Source organism: Acomys russatus, chromosome 7 (assembly GCF_903995435.1).
Source record: "Acomys russatus chromosome 7, mAcoRus1.1, whole genome shotgun sequence".
Classification (NCBI taxonomy): domain Eukaryota; kingdom Metazoa; phylum Chordata; class Mammalia; order Rodentia; family Muridae; genus Acomys; species Acomys russatus.
In genome coordinates, this window is record NC_067143.1 from 10,003,140 (window position 1) to 10,018,666 (window position 15,527).

Sequence of the window (15,527 nt, forward strand, 5' to 3'; positions counted from 1 at the left end):
TTGAGCCAAAACCGCTGAGTTGAACCAGGCAGCCAATTTTCAGAAAAAAATTAGAAAAAGTGAGCATATTCTTCAATAAACTTTCCAAAAGACAATTACATCAGGAAAATAAAGGATACATTTACAGCACTTAATGTCTCCAGGCCACTGTTAATTCTTCCCACATTCCTTAAGTATTGGGGTAGGTATAAAATTAGGCAGCACCTTTCAACATGTTTGCTGGTGCTCTTGTGTATTAGGACAATGTAGTCACATGGCTTTCCACTGAAATGAGTGTGTTTTCTTATTCCTTGTCATAGCACACATTCTCAGGCTTTCCTTACATTTCCACATACACATCCGTGCAGTTTGTTCTCATTTCCCCTCATTTCCTTGTTCCCTTTCCCCCCTTCCTGTTCTTTCCTTAAGACACAACCACTATGTAGTTTCCCTTCCCACTGGAATGCATTCTTAATCACATTCAGTTACGCTGCTTAAATTAGCTATAATTCTTACCCAGAAACATATTTTTTTAAGTTCAAAGAAGATGTTGATGTTTTTTCTTGGGTGCACTTAATAATGTCTCTTGGCTGGATGGCTCTGCTGGCAAGCTCCAGTAAAGAAAGGCTATGCCTGCCTTGAACAAGAAGGGAGGTAGATAATATGGATTCAGAGTCTAAGAAGTTTATTCTGTGAGCTCTATGAAGTACTTACAAGGCTTGATTTTCATAGTGCATCTGTGCGTACACATTTTTCTAGTCACAAAACTTCCTTGACCTCACTTCTCAACAGGACGGGAAGATATTCTGTCGGAGGACAGCTTGCGATTGCCAGAATCCAAATGTTGACCTTTTCTGCTGTCCAGAGTGTGACACCAGGGTCACAAGCCAATGTTTAGATCAAAGTGGACACAAGCTCTATCGAAGTGGAGACAACTGGACCCACAGCTGCCAGCAATGCCGCTGTCTGGTATGTCAGCTTCCTGGGGATCCTGGTGCCTTTACCCTAGAAAAGGTTATAGACTCATGTGCTTTGGGGCTGGAATTTCAAGATGTTTCCAGTATTATGCAGAGCATCACAGGCTGTGCTTAACCTGGGCGGGGGGGGGGCATGTACTCTGCATGGAACTATTTACATTGCATTTAAAATGTTGCAGAAATAAAAAGAATGTATTTATGGAACCAATTTAACCTGAGCATAGTTTGTATGTACCCATATACTTTTGAAAGTCCAGAGCATTAAAAATCCTTATAAAGGAACCTTCAGTGGCTTTATAGGCAATGATTGTCCAGACAGAGTCAAACCTATTAATGCCTTTGACATAAGTTTTAACAGCGCCAATGGAAGAAACATAATAGAAGCGACAGAGTTTGCGTGAGAAAGGCTGAAAATCCAATTCTATAAATGTCTCATGGGCTAGCTTGATGTGGACACTTTGGACATGCCAAAGCATTTCAGTTATTATTCTTTGTTTTAAATGGTCACAAGTTTATGAGTTCCAGTAATGGAAGATGAGACAATGTATGGGAGAGATGAATATGGCTCTCACCACAGTAGGCACTTGGCTTAATGCCATAGATGGCCCTTCATGTGGCATCTGCTGTTGGTTCTATTTTATTCCCTAGAAATGGTGTTCAAATAGAATAACATATATGTATTTTAATATTTATTTTAAATATCAATGTGAGGATAGTAATACAATGTCTGGATTTGGGAAAGTTTGAAAACATGTGATTTTCAGATCTTGTTCAGTGTGCTTTACATTACTGCACAATGATTTCCAAGGATGGGAAGATGTGAGGACACAGCCCTTTGGGGATTGTGGTGCTCCATCTCTGAGCATTCTACCCCAGGCAGCTTGTCAAGGAAGCTCTTAGCTTGGTGCCTAGTGTTTAGTGAAATGAATTTACTCTCTCTGGGCTCTATACGAAAACTTGCACATAGAGAAAGCATTCTCTAAGTTTCCATAAATCCCCAGGTTAGTGTGCAAGCAGTTGGAACGTGCATCCTTTACAATACATCTTAATATTAAGACTGCAGTGTAGATAGAATCAGTTCATGGGCAATTTTACAAGTTCCCTTCCAAGGACAAGCACACGTGAACAACTACAGACCTGTTTCCTGCATCAGTCTGGAAAACCACTTTTCTTTGAGAAGCTGGTCGTCAGATAGCTGGAATTACTGGCATCCATGGTGCCCATGATGCTTGCATTCAAAGAGTTTCAGACGCACATGTTGAAGGTCCAATCTTTGGGATGTGCTTTTTTTTTTTTTTTTTTTTTTTTTTTTTTTTATCACAGAAACTACTGAGCATTAGCTTAAAATTGCTTTAGAATTATATGGGTCACATTTAGTATGTATGTCTGCCTTTGCCAGACTCCAAGTGATGTCCTGTGTACCAGGCAGATGTAGTCAAGACCTGCACTGGGCCCCGAAGTCTGCAGACATTGACATATAACTTACATGCGAATCACCACAGCAGAAAGTGAGTGACATGATGGCAGTGAGGCTGCATGGAGAGACTTTGCTGTCAGAGGTAGCTCAATCGTTCCTGTGACCAGAAGGGGACAGGTAGAGGCTCCATTCAAGTTGTGTCTTGAAGACCTTAGAATCATGGGGTGGTTGGCTCCTGATAACATCCAACCTCAGCTCCGAACTTGACACCAGCTTCTAAGTTGATACAGCTGTCAAAATATTCTACTTCTCATGGTCTCACTTTGGACCTTAAAAGAAGCAAGCATCTCTCTATACACGACCCACACTTTACCATCTGTTTGCTTGTTTGTTCTATTAGCATCTGTTGGACAAAACTCTGATCATCAGCAGGGACGGGAAACAACCAATCAGAGCCTGAAAGCTCAAGTGAATGTTGTTATACCAATTATACAGTATGACCTGATTTTTTTTTAAAAAAGTACAACATGATAAAAAAGTAACCTTATACCGTTCTTGGAACACAAACAGGTGGACTTAGGACTCTCTGTGAACTCTGGATTAGGTAGTCAGCATATCCGTCTCCTGGAAGGTGGTATCTTCATAGAAGAATAGGATGGATCCTACACATTGTCATGCAGGATAGAAGCATTCAGCAAGGGAAGAGTGAGAACAGTAGCGCTCTCTTTCCCCATGGAATACCGGAATATAAAACTGCATAGGAACGAGGGCCACTCATTTCATCTTTCTCTCCACAGGAAGGAGAGGCAGACTGCTGGCCTCTAGCTTGCCCTAGTTTGAGCTGTGAATACACAGCCGTCTTTGAAGGGGAGTGTTGTCCCCGCTGTGTCAATGACCCCTGCCTGGCTGATAATATTGCCTATGATATCAGAAAAACTTGCCTGGACAGCTCCGGTGTTTCGCGGCTGAGCGGTGCAGTGTGGACAATGGCTGGATCTCCTTGTACAACCTGTAAATGCAAGGTAACCCTCTGACCTAGGATGTATGAGACACAGACAGTTTCCTTCTAAAATCTCTGAACTCAGATTCCATGGGTGCATGTTCTCACACAGGACTGTTAGTATACACAGATATTAGCTGGTCCTTGTGTGTATAAAGGCAGATTACAAAGGGACATGGAATAATACAAATTTGCCTTAAAACCACTGAATTTTACCAAGTATCAAGAATTCAAGTTATTTTGACCTACAATAAAAAAGTAAGGAGAAACAAAGGATGGATATAGGGAGATAGAGAAAGAAGGAAGAGGGAGGAGAGGAGAGGGAGGAGAAGAGCGGGAAAAGAAAGTGAGCATATAAATTCTTAGCTTCATCTTGGAAAATTACAGAAACTATCAGTGGTGGGGCAGGAGAGAGATCTTTGTAGCTGTTTATTTTATCTTATTTCACGTTACCAAACATGTTCCTGAATCTCTTGTGGTGCTTGACTGTGATTATGTCTCTGTCTTTTTGGAGATTTCCTACCCTTGTGTATCTTTCAGACTTGAAAGGTCTCCCTCCCTCCCTCCCTCCTTCCCTCCTTCCCTCCCTCCCCTTGGCGTTCATGGAGTCATGACCACAGGCAGCTTACAGCAATGCTTGATCAAGCACAGTCAAAATCCCAGCCGAACCATTGCTTTCAGATTCTCGTAATTAAGAATATTAAGATAGATAGTATACTTGGTCCCCTCAAAGCCTGCCTCCACCTCTGCCCTCACTGGAGGCTTTCCAGCTTGTCTCTCTTTTAATGGATTTATTAGTGTAGACACTTCTGTTTCTTAGAACGTACCATATAAAGATAAATCCCCAGTAGGAAAACTAATGTCCAGCATCCAATCACAAGGAACCATGATCACATCTGGAATTTCACCGACCTCAAACAAGGTGGCCAAAAGACATAGGCACTGGGGTTGTCTGATTTCTTCACCTCCCCCTTTCTTTTATTGAAATAGTTTTTATTTTCATACAATATACCCTGATTATACTTTCCCCTCCCTCTGCTCCTCTTTGTTTCTTCCCACTTCCTCTCTCTCCTTAGAAAGCAAAACAGATTCTAAAGACTATGATTTAAAACATAGACTAGAATAAGATAAAACAAACATGTTGGAATAGGACAGAACAAACAGAAGGAAAAGAAGCCCAGAAGATGCACAAGAAACACAGATGCAAAGACCGATTTGTTCTCACATACATATCTCCCATGAAACAAATCACAAAGCCAGGAGCCATAATATGTACAAAAAGGACATGCAGGGTAAAAAATTAAAATTAAAATTAAAACTAGCCTAAAATTAAAAAAATTAAAAAGAAACAGAAAACTCTGAGATGACATAATAAGACAAGGAACCCTCGGAGACGCCACTGAGCTCATTCTCTGCTGGCCATTTGTTTCTCCAGTGGGACTCCCTTGGAGAAAACTAAATTTTCATTTGTAAGTTATCAATCGGAGATCAGTTCTGGGTTGGTTAGGGATGGGGTCATGTGTCCACTTATGTCAGCTGTGCAGTCCCTGTGCCTGCTGCCTCAGTCTCTGTGAGTTCATGTGTGTATTGGTACTTGTTTTGAAGGCCTTGTTTGTTTGGTGTCCTCTATCTCCTCTGACTCTTACATTCTTTCTGGCTCATCTTCTGCAAGGCTCTTTGATCAAAAAAAAAAAAAAAAAAAAAAAAAAAAGTGGGGGGATTTGATGGAGTTATCCTATTTAAGGTGGAGAGCTCTGAGTGTTTCGTCTTCTGGTATCTCCTTCAATTTCTTTCCTCAGTGCCTTGAATCATATGTCTTTCACTTGCTTGGTTAGTTACCACATGCCACATAATATTTTATGTTTTAATGCTATTTTGAGGGGTGTTATTGCCCTGATTTCTTTCTCTGTGCATTTTCCATTTGTATGTAGAAAGGCTACTGAATTTTGTGAGTTAATTTTGTATCCAGCTACTTTGCTAAAAGTGCTTATCACCTCTAAGAGTTCCCTAGTGAGATTTTTAGGGTCACTTATGTATTCTACCATATCTGAAAATAAAGATATGTTGACCTTTTTGCAATTTGTATCCTTTTGATCTCCTTCAGTTGTCTTATTGCTCTAGCTAAGACTTCAAGCACTGTGTTGAATAAGTATGGAGAGAGTTAACAACCTTGTCTTGTTCCTGGTTTTAGCATAATTGCTTTGAGTTTCTCTCCATTTACGTTGATGTTGGCTAAGGGCTTGCTGTAAACTGTTTTTATTATGTTGAGGTATGTCCCTTGTATCCCAAATCTTTCTCTTGCACTTTAATCATAAACAGATGTTAGTTTTGTCAAAGACCTTTTTGCATCTAATAAGATGACCATGCAGTTTTTTTGTTATTTCAGAACTTTTTTGGTGGATTATAGTTATTAATTTAGGTATGTTTACCTATTCCTACATCTCTAGGATGAAGCCTCCTTGATCATGAAAGATGATCTTTTTGATGTGTTGTTAGATTGGTTTACAAATATATTATTGAGTATTTTTGCATATACCTTCATACGGAAATTGGCTGATAATTCTCTTTTTCTGTTGAGTCTTTATGTGTTTTGAATATCAGGGTAGTTGTGACTTCATAAAACAAGTTGGCCAATGTTCCTTATGCTTCTATTTTGTGGAATAATTGTGGAATAATTTGTGGAATAATTTAACGAATATTGCTGTTAACTCTTCTTTGAAAGTCTGATAGAGTTCCGGGGCTCTGGGCTTTTTTTTGGGAGGGGGGAGGGTTGGGAGATTTTTAATTACTGCTTCCATTTTATTAGGGGATATGTGTCTGTTTAAATTGCTGATCTGCTCTTGATTTAGCTCTGTCCAGTGGTACATACTGTGAAAATTGTCTGCTCTTTTAGATTTTTCAAGTTATTTGAGTTCAGGTTATTAAAGTATGTTATATGACTCTAGATTTCTTTAGTGTATGTTGTTCTGGCCTATCTTTAGTCTCAATTTTTGTTAATTTGTATTTTTCTCTCTATCTTTTAGTTAATTTAGCTAAGGGCTTGTCAATCTTAATGATTTCCTCTGAGAACCACCTTTTTGTTTCATTGACATTTTTGTTATTATTTCTGTTTTCTTGATTTCAGCCCTGAGTTCGATTATTTCTTGCCAGAGATTCTCTTTGGTTGTGATTTCTTCTTTTTCTAGAGATTACAGATATGCTATTAAGTTACTCATATAAGATTGCTGCATTTTTTTGTAGACACTTAACTGCTATTAACTTGCCTCTTAGAACTGCCTTCATTATGTCCCCATAATTTTTGGTATGTTGTGTTTCATTTCATTCAATTAAAAAACATTCTCAATTTATTTCTCAATTTCTGTCTTGACCCATTTTTTTCCCATTCAGTAAGGATTTGTTCAGTAACATCAAATTGTAAGCATTTTGTTGTTAATATCCAGCTTTAATCCATAATGGTCAAATAGAATATAGGACGTTATTCTATTTTCTTAGATATGTTGAGATTTTCTTGTTGTTGTTGTTCAATTATGTAATTAATTTTGGATAAATTTCCATGAACTGCTAAGAAGGCAGTCTCCCTCCCTCCCTCCCTCTCTCTCTCTCTCTCTCTCTCTCTCTCTCTCTCTCTCTCTCTCTCTCTCTCTCTGTGTGTGTGTGTGTGTGTGTGTGTGTGTGTATGTACATTTGCACTTGGGTGAATATCCTGAAATATATGCTGGGTCCATATGGTTTATTACATCAGCTAGTTCCAGCATTTCTTTTATTTTGTTTTTATGTGGATGACCTCTTTATTGGTAAGCGTGCTGTCTTGAAGTCTCCCACTATCATCAGTCTGTGAGGGATTTAATTGCAGCAGTGTCTCTTTTACAAACTTGGGTACCCTGTGTTTAGTGCCTAGATGTTAAGAATTTCAATGTCCTCTTGGTGGATTTTTTTCCTTTGGTAAGTATGTAGTGTTCTTCCCCAGCTCCTCTGATTAGTTTTGGTATAAAGCCTATGTTTGTCAAATATTAATCTTGCTATATGAGCTTACTTCTTAAATCTACTAGGTTAGAATATACTTTTATCCTGAAGTGATATCCATCCTTGTTGTTAAGGTATGTTTCTTGGATGAAGCAGAAAGTTAGATCCATTTCTCACATCATGTTGTTAACCTGTATCTTTTTATTAGGGAATTGAGACCATTGATGTTGAGAGTTCTCAGTGAGCTGTGTTGGTTGATTCTGTTATTTTGCTGCTGTTGTTGTTGGTGGTGGTGTGTGGGAGTTGTTTTTCCTCTCTTCCAATTTTCTGGTCTCTGTTTTCTGGGGGTGGTTATAATCTTCATGTTGAAACTTTCCCTTTAGTTCCTTCTGTAGGGCTGGATTTGTAGACAGATACTGCTTAAATTTGGGTTTATCTTAAACTGTCTTTCTCTATTGTGATTGAAATTTTTGCTGAGTATAGTGGCCTGGGCTGGCATCTGTGTCTCTTAGTTTAGAAAAGGTCCTTGTGGTTTTTAAGAAATACCTACAAAATATTTTGAAGACATTGAAAGATCAATTCTCAGCTTCATTTGTAGAAACAAAAAGCCCAGAATAGCAAAAACAATCCTATACAATAAAAGATCCTCTGGAGGAATCTCCATACCTTATCTCAAGCTGTACAATAGAGCAACAGTAATTAAAACAGCATGGTAGTGGCACAGCAATAGGCTGGTGGATCAATGGAACCAAATCGAAGACCCAGAGGTGAATCCACAAACATTTGACCACTTGATTTTTGACAATGAAGCCAAATCGATTCAATGGAAAAATGATAACATCTTCAACATATGGTGCTGGTCTACTGGATGAATGCATGTAGAGAAATGCAATTAGACCCATATTTGTCACCATGCACAAAACTCAAGTCCAAGTGGATCAAAGACCTCAACATAAAGCCAGAGACATTAAATCAGTTAGAGGAAAAAGTGGGGAAAAGCATGGAACACATTGCCACAGGAGACAACTTCCTGAACAGAACACCAACAGCCCAGGCCTTAAGGTCAACAATTAACAAATGGGACCTCATGAGGCTAAGAAGCTTCTGTAAGGCAGTAGACACTGTCAATAGAACAAAGCCTACAGACGGGGAAAGGATCTTTACCAACCATACACCTGACAAAAGTTTAATATCCAAAATATATAAAGAACCCAAGCAATTAAACACCACCAAACCAAATAACCCAATTGAGAAATGGGGCTCAGAACTAAACAGAATTCTCAACAGAGGAATATTGAATGGCCGAGAAACACTTAAAGAAATGCTCAACCTCCTTAGTCATCAGGGAAATGCAATCAAAACAACTCTGAGATTCCATCTTATACCATCAGAATGGCTAAGATAAAAAATTCAAGTGACACCACATGCTGGCAAGGATGTGGAGAAAAAGGAACACTCCTTCATTGCTGGTGGGAATGCACACTAGTACAACCACTTTGGAAATCTATCTAGTGCTATCTGAGAAAACTGGGAATAGGGCTTCCTCAAGACCCAGCTATTCCACTCCTTGGAATATGCCCAGAAGATGCTCCAGCACACAACAGGGACATATGCTCACCCATGTTCATAGCAGCCTTATTCATAATAGCCAGAACATGGAAATAGCCTAAGTGTCCCTCAGTAGAAGAATGGATAAAGAAACTATGGTACATTTACACTATGGAATACTACTCAGCTATTAAAAACAAAGAATTTCTGAAATTTGTGGATAAATGGATTGAGCTAGAAATGATCATAATGAGTGAGTTCACCCAGAAGCAGAAAGAGTCAAATAGTATATACTCACTTATATCTAGACACTAGCCCAAGATGCATATCCCATGAAAGTCTTCACTTATCAGGAAAGTGGGTGGGAGGGGAGGATATCCTTTAGGGACTTTAGGTGAGAGAGGCATGGGAGAATGGGGAAATAGAAGGATCCAGAGGGTCCTAGAAACCTACACAAAGAACATTATGATGGGCAGATCTGGGCCCAAGGGTCCTGCTCAAACTATGGCACCAGCCAAGGACAATATGGGCAGTAAACTTCGAACCCCTACCCAGAGCTAGCTGATGGACAGGACATTCTCCACTATTGAGTGGAGTGGAGACTGACTTTCACACGAACTCTGGTGGCCCAATTTTGACCATGTCCCCTGGATGCGGAGGCCTGGTGGCTCTCAGAGGAAGGATAGCAGGCTACTAAGAAGAGACTTGATACCCTATGAGCATATACAGGGGGAGGAAGTCTGCCTCAGTCATAGGCATAGGGAAGGGGAGTAGGGGGAAAATGAGAGGGAGGGAGGAATGGGAGGAAACAAAGGATGGGCTAACAATTGAGATGTAATATGAATAAATTAATAAAATATTTTTAAAAGATACACATATTGCCAAAAAAAGAGTCTCTATTGATGAGTCAGGTATTATTCTAATAGGTCTGCCTTTATATGTCTTTTCCCATGCAGATTTTAAAATTCTATCTTTGTTCTGTACACTAATTTCTTTATTATTATTACAAAACACTCTTTTCTGGTTCAGTCTATTTGGTGTTCTGTATGTTTCTTGTACCTTGATTGGAATTTAATTCTTTTAGATTAGAGAAAATTTCTTCAATAATTTTGTTGAAAATATTTTCTATGCCTTTGATTTTGTCTTATTTTCTTCATGTTAATCATTATTGTTGTAGTTGTTGTACTTGGCTATTTCATAGTATCCCAGATTTCCTAATTGTTTTCTGCTTAGAGTTTGCATAGATTTAACATTTTCTTTGACCAAGGTGTCCACTTCTTTTACCTTGTCTTTAATGCTTAGATTCTCCTTTCCATCTCTTATATTCTGGGGTTCCTGATCAAGTTCCTAAATTTTTCATTTCCATATTTCCCTCGGTTTGTGTTTTCATTATTGATTCTATTTTCACTTTCAGGTCTGGAACTGATTTATTTATTTCCTTCTACTGTTTGTTTGTATTTTCATAGATCTTTAATGGTTATATTCATTTCTTCCCTAAAGACCTGTATCATATTCATAGTCTATTTTAAATTTCTTGTTTTATGCTTCAGTATGTGGAGTTCTTCAGGACATACTGGAGTAATGGTACTGAGCTTTAATGGGGATACATTGTCTTTATTGTTAGTAATATTGTTATTATGCAGAGATCTAGGTATTCGGGTTTTGGAGGGTTATAAATCTAGGTGCTGATATCTGGACGTGTGTGTGTGTGTGTGTGTGTGTGTGTGTGTGTGTGTGTGTGTGTGTGTGTGTTTCTTGGTTTATGTTGTATTTCTGGCTCTTAGGAGGTGGGGGTGGCTGTGTGAACTGAGAGGGGATACTACTAGGATACTACCAGATGTGTCCACTGGAGTTTTGGGGCACAATATGTTTATAGTATTGGGTCCTAAACTTAGAAATATGGATGGATGAAGAAATCTACAGGTGGGAGGAAAGCAGGCTGTTCCACCAGGATCTGCCTAGTCTCTAAGAATGGGAGCAGAAAGTAAGGAAAGTTCACAGCAGGCAGTCTGCTGCAGATCTAGGGATAATGCTAGTGGCTGGATTTGGTGGAAAGGAGAGTGAAGGTCTGAAGCTCACTACCTGCTTCTCTGGCCTACTTGATCCTCTGGCAGGCTTGGCTAGAGGTTTCCCAGGGAATGCCTTCTAGAGCTATTGCCTGAAACAAAGGGATGTGTTGGGAGGAAGGTTGGATGGAAAGATCACTTAGATTTTCCTCTGGAAGATGCTGGAGATGGGGGCAGAGAAGAAGTAGGGACCACAGCACACCAGCCTGTTACAGAGCTGGAGATGAAACTGACTGGTTTGGAGAAGAGGAGGTAGTGGGAAGATCTGCAGTTGGCCTACAGGCTCTCAGGGACAGTTTGCTGGAACTGAGGGCTGGGATGAAGAATGAGTGGGAAGTAAGGTTGGAGAAGAAAGTCAGCATGATCTCTGTATATGGGGGCAGAGAAGAAGTGGGCCCTGTGACAGAGCTGGGGATGATACTTAGAAGATTGGGTTTGGAGGAGAGGAAGGAAAAGTAGAGACCTGCAGTTAGCCCTCCTAATTTCCTGGCAGGTATGGCTAGTAGCTTACCAGAGAATGCCTGTTGGAGCCAGGGGCTTAGAGAATGGGATAAGTGGGAAGGAAAAAGGGTTAAAGAAGATTTGCGTGATCTGTTGAAGATGGGGCCGAGAGCATCCAAGTCCTCTTTAATGTCAGGTTTGAGATTCATTAAAGGGAATTATAAAAGCATATTTCTGTCAATTTATAAAATTGATTTTTAATAAACTTTCCTGAATTTATTCCCTAATCTCGATGAGGTGAGGAGTCAAATTTACCCTTGATGTATGCATGTTTGTTGACTCTAGCTTGGATTTGCCTTCAGTCTTACTGATACTTTCCATTAGTTTTGAAATGGGAAATTGTTTCTTTTGAGACATTTATATTTGTGAGGTGCCTTTTGGAAATAAAGTTAGCAAATACATTGTGAGAATTTGGATTGTTGGAGTGCATCCAGAGCATAGATTGAATGCAGGTAGGGCATGAAACTGATTTGTTGGCAAAGCTTCAGCCCAAGGTCACCTGAACGGTCATCCCATGGTTAACTTCCTTTTCAAAACTAGAGGTCCTCTTCCCATTTTTTGAAGCATATCCTCTATTCAGCTACTTTGAACATAGATTGCAAACTGCCCATCAGTGTCTCATCAGTGTCTATTCTGTCTCAGTAGCTGATGTTTGTGTTCTTTTCCCACAGAATGGGAGAGTCTGCTGCTCTGTGGATCTGGAGTGTCTAGAAAATAACTGAAGTATTTTAAATGGACTCATCACAGGAGAAAACGGACAAAATGACCATCAAACCCATGGAAGAGGAGGGGCTGATTTTTTTTTTTTCTTTTTAACCACACTCAATTACCAAAGTCTCCATCTGAGGAAGGTGTTGGGTTGCCTTCACCACTTTGCTCATCCTTGCTGACCTAGTCTAGATGCCTGCAGTACCGTGCATTCCAGTCGATGGTTGTTGAGTCTCTGTGTTGTAAATCACATTTCCTTCATCAGAACATTTGCGGATACATCTAAAGGGTCCCATGATAAATGTTAATGTATTTTTTGTTTATTTTCTGTACTAACATAATAGAGACTTGGCACCATTTATTTATTTATTTATTTTTGATTTTTGAATCAAATTCTAAAAAAATAAAGTTGCCTGTTGTGACTTTTGTCTCATTCCCTGCACATAGTACTGAGATTCCCATGGGATGTGTCCACGAAGATGTGTAGCATCTGTCCACAGCATCCTTCCATTTCAAGCTGTTGGACACAGATGCCCTCTCACTCAGCTGAAAACTGCTTAGGGCAATTATGATACACTGAGGGAGAAAGGATGTCAGACACTATTAAACATCATTTCAAAAAGTGCTATCTCCTCCCTCTTGGAAAAATAAATGAAGTGACACATTTACCCACAATTTCTAAGCTGTGATCTTAAAAGCTCTTCTTAGCACTGCAAGAAAAAAATTGGCTTTATATAGGCTTTATATAGTACTTAAAACTAGCAAAGTACTTTATTAATAAGGCTAATGGAATAATACAAGTCTCCCCCATATACCACAAACATGGCATAAGGAGTCTGCTCAGCCATCTTTTTTCCTTTGATTTACACCCTCTGCACTTAACAGCCAAGTTTTCTGATTCCTGTCCAGTGCTGTTCTACTAATGACATTGCTACTACAGAGAAAGGGGAGAAGCCTTTAAGAAAGTCAGTTTGTATGGGTTGGTGACCGCTCTCACTTCAGCTGATGCTTGCTTGCTGATTTATTTATTCGTTCATTTTATTTAATGTATATGAGTGTTTTTCCTGAATGTGTGCCTATGCACCATGTATGTGCCCATGGTCCTCAGAAGAAGGCACCAGGTGCCCTGAAATTGGATGGTTAACTGCCATATGGGTTCTGGGATTGGAAGCCATCACTCTGCAAGAGCAGCAAGTGCTTTTACCTGCTGAGACAGTTCTCTTGCCCCAACCAATGGTATATGTTTAGAGATCGACAGTTATTAGGTTATATAACATGATTACATTTTGTCAGAGCTGAGCATCCCACCTTAGGTGGTACTTTTAAGAAAATCATGCATTGCTCTGAATTAAGTTAGTCCCTGGACTGCTGCCTTCATATCTAAAAATCCTAACTTGTTACATCAGTGATGCTATAAGGAATGTTTAAATCCCAATATGAATATTATTAATTTAAAATTATAAGTTCCAAACACTATAATTCACTAGTATTTTTCCAACAGAGATAAGAGCCAATAGTTTTTGTGAAAATGGAGTGCTCTGCATGAAACCGACTTTATGTGATGAATCACAATGACAACAAATTGAATATTACACTTGGCAAAGACTGATACAATGTGATAAATTACGACACATCATGTTTTATCTCAATTCCTTACTTGGAACCCTGGAGTAAAGAATTGAAAATTACCCTTTGAAAACATTTATGACAACTCAATTAAAAAGAAGCCTTTCCAATGTTACAAAAACAAAAGCATTCGGAGGACTTTCAACCACATCTGCAGATCTCTGTGTGAAGCAGAGTCCTCTTGTTCAACCAGCACTTGCACTTCCCTGTCTTGAGGGCAAGCCTGGTGGTGCCCAGGACAGGCAAGCTACACAGAGAAACCCTGTCTCAAATGTAATTGAAGAACATGAACAGGTATCCTTTGGTGTGGGTGGGGCATGTGAATTAGACATAACTGTGGGTATTGGTTTTTCGTGTGAGTTCTGTAGTAAGCTGCCATGTATCTTGTATGTATGTGAGATGGACACAGAACCCATGTGGTTCAGAAGCCAAGGAGAAGAACACATAAGAAACCAGGTTCTGATGTGGTGCTTTCTTACTATTGTGTCCTACAACAGAAGTGTGTTCCTCTAGCTCTAGGAATGGTTCTTCACAGCCTCTCATTTTTTGGCTGCTCACTTATTAGGCTAGACTGGCCAGCTTTCACTGCCAAGTATCATCCTATTTCCACCTCCCTCATTACTTGATTCCATGCACACACTGTGGTTCCTGGGTTGAATGGGATCTGGGGATCAAACTCAGGTCTCCTACTTGCATGGCAAGCTTACCAACTGAGCTAGCTCTTCAACCTTGGAATGTAGAAGTATGAAATCAGGGTGTCAGCAAGGTCTTGATCCCTATAGAGGCTGCTCCTTGGCTTCTTCAAGCTTCAAATGACTCTTGGTAACCGTGGCCTTGTGGCTCTATAACTCCAATCTCTGATGCTGAGGTCATATCAACTTTCCCTCTTTATCTGTGTCCGCCCCCCCAGCCTTCTTTATGGATATTTGGCATTAGATTTCAGGCTTACTCAAGAATCCAGAATTGCCAGTTCATCTTAACATCTTTATGTTTATATGTGCAAAGATTTTAAGTATTCCAAATAAACTAATATTCACACTTCTGGATATTACCATATGGACACAACAGGTGTGGGTCAACACTCTGTCAACTGTTACCTTGATTGATTATTTATGATTCTTTAGTCAGTGGCAGTGGTACCCATTCACTGTGTACCAGTGATGGAGTAGAAAAATACCAGAAGTAGAAACTTGAGCTAAATGTTTCTTTCCGTCTTTTAATTTTGTTTAAAATTTTCTGAGCAAGTAGCAGACATACAATCAACCAGATATTTATCTGGAATGTTAATCAGTCTTGCAAAGCTCAAGAATTCACCTTTAAGGCAAATTCAGGTTTTTCCCACCTTGACAGAATTCCAAATAAACCTTCAATACCACAGTGCTGGTTTTTTTCCCCCCAATCTGTGGCTACTTATTGTCAGTAGCTCCTTTACTTACCAAAATGAGAAATGTCCCAAGAATAGCTTATGGCATGATATCATACCAAAATAAAACAGTACACATTTGTTAATGTTCTATTACAGTGATAAAATATTATGACCAAAAGATGCCTAAGGAAGTATTTATTTAGCTTATGGCTACAGAAGGATAAAGTATGCCATAGTGGGGATGGCATGGTCTCATTTTCTTAAGCACATAGTAGAAGCAGAGAGGGGTGGTGGTGATGCTATAAACCCTTAACCCCAAGCCAAGGGGGTGACTTCCTCCAATGGTACTACACCTCCTTAAGGCTCTTCACTCCCC

General features: G+C 39.5%; 1 protein-coding gene across 2 annotated transcripts in view; it reads left to right on the top strand.

Annotated features, from left to right (window-relative positions):
* The window catches only part of Nell1 (neural EGFL like 1), an 884,393-nt gene extending 871,867 nt beyond the window's left edge, over positions 1 to 12,526 (top strand). For both annotated transcript variants that reach the window (XM_051148614.1, XM_051148615.1), the window contains 3 exons: positions 772 to 948; positions 3,171 to 3,395; positions 12,123 to 12,526. In XM_051148614.1, the coding sequence (XP_051004571.1) occupies positions 772 to 948; positions 3,171 to 3,395; positions 12,123 to 12,173 (453 nt within the window). In that variant the 3' untranslated portion in view covers positions 12,174 to 12,526. The remainder of the gene's footprint in view (positions 1 to 771; positions 949 to 3,170; positions 3,396 to 12,122) is intronic.
* Positions 12,527 to 15,527: the final 3,001 nt, after the last annotated feature.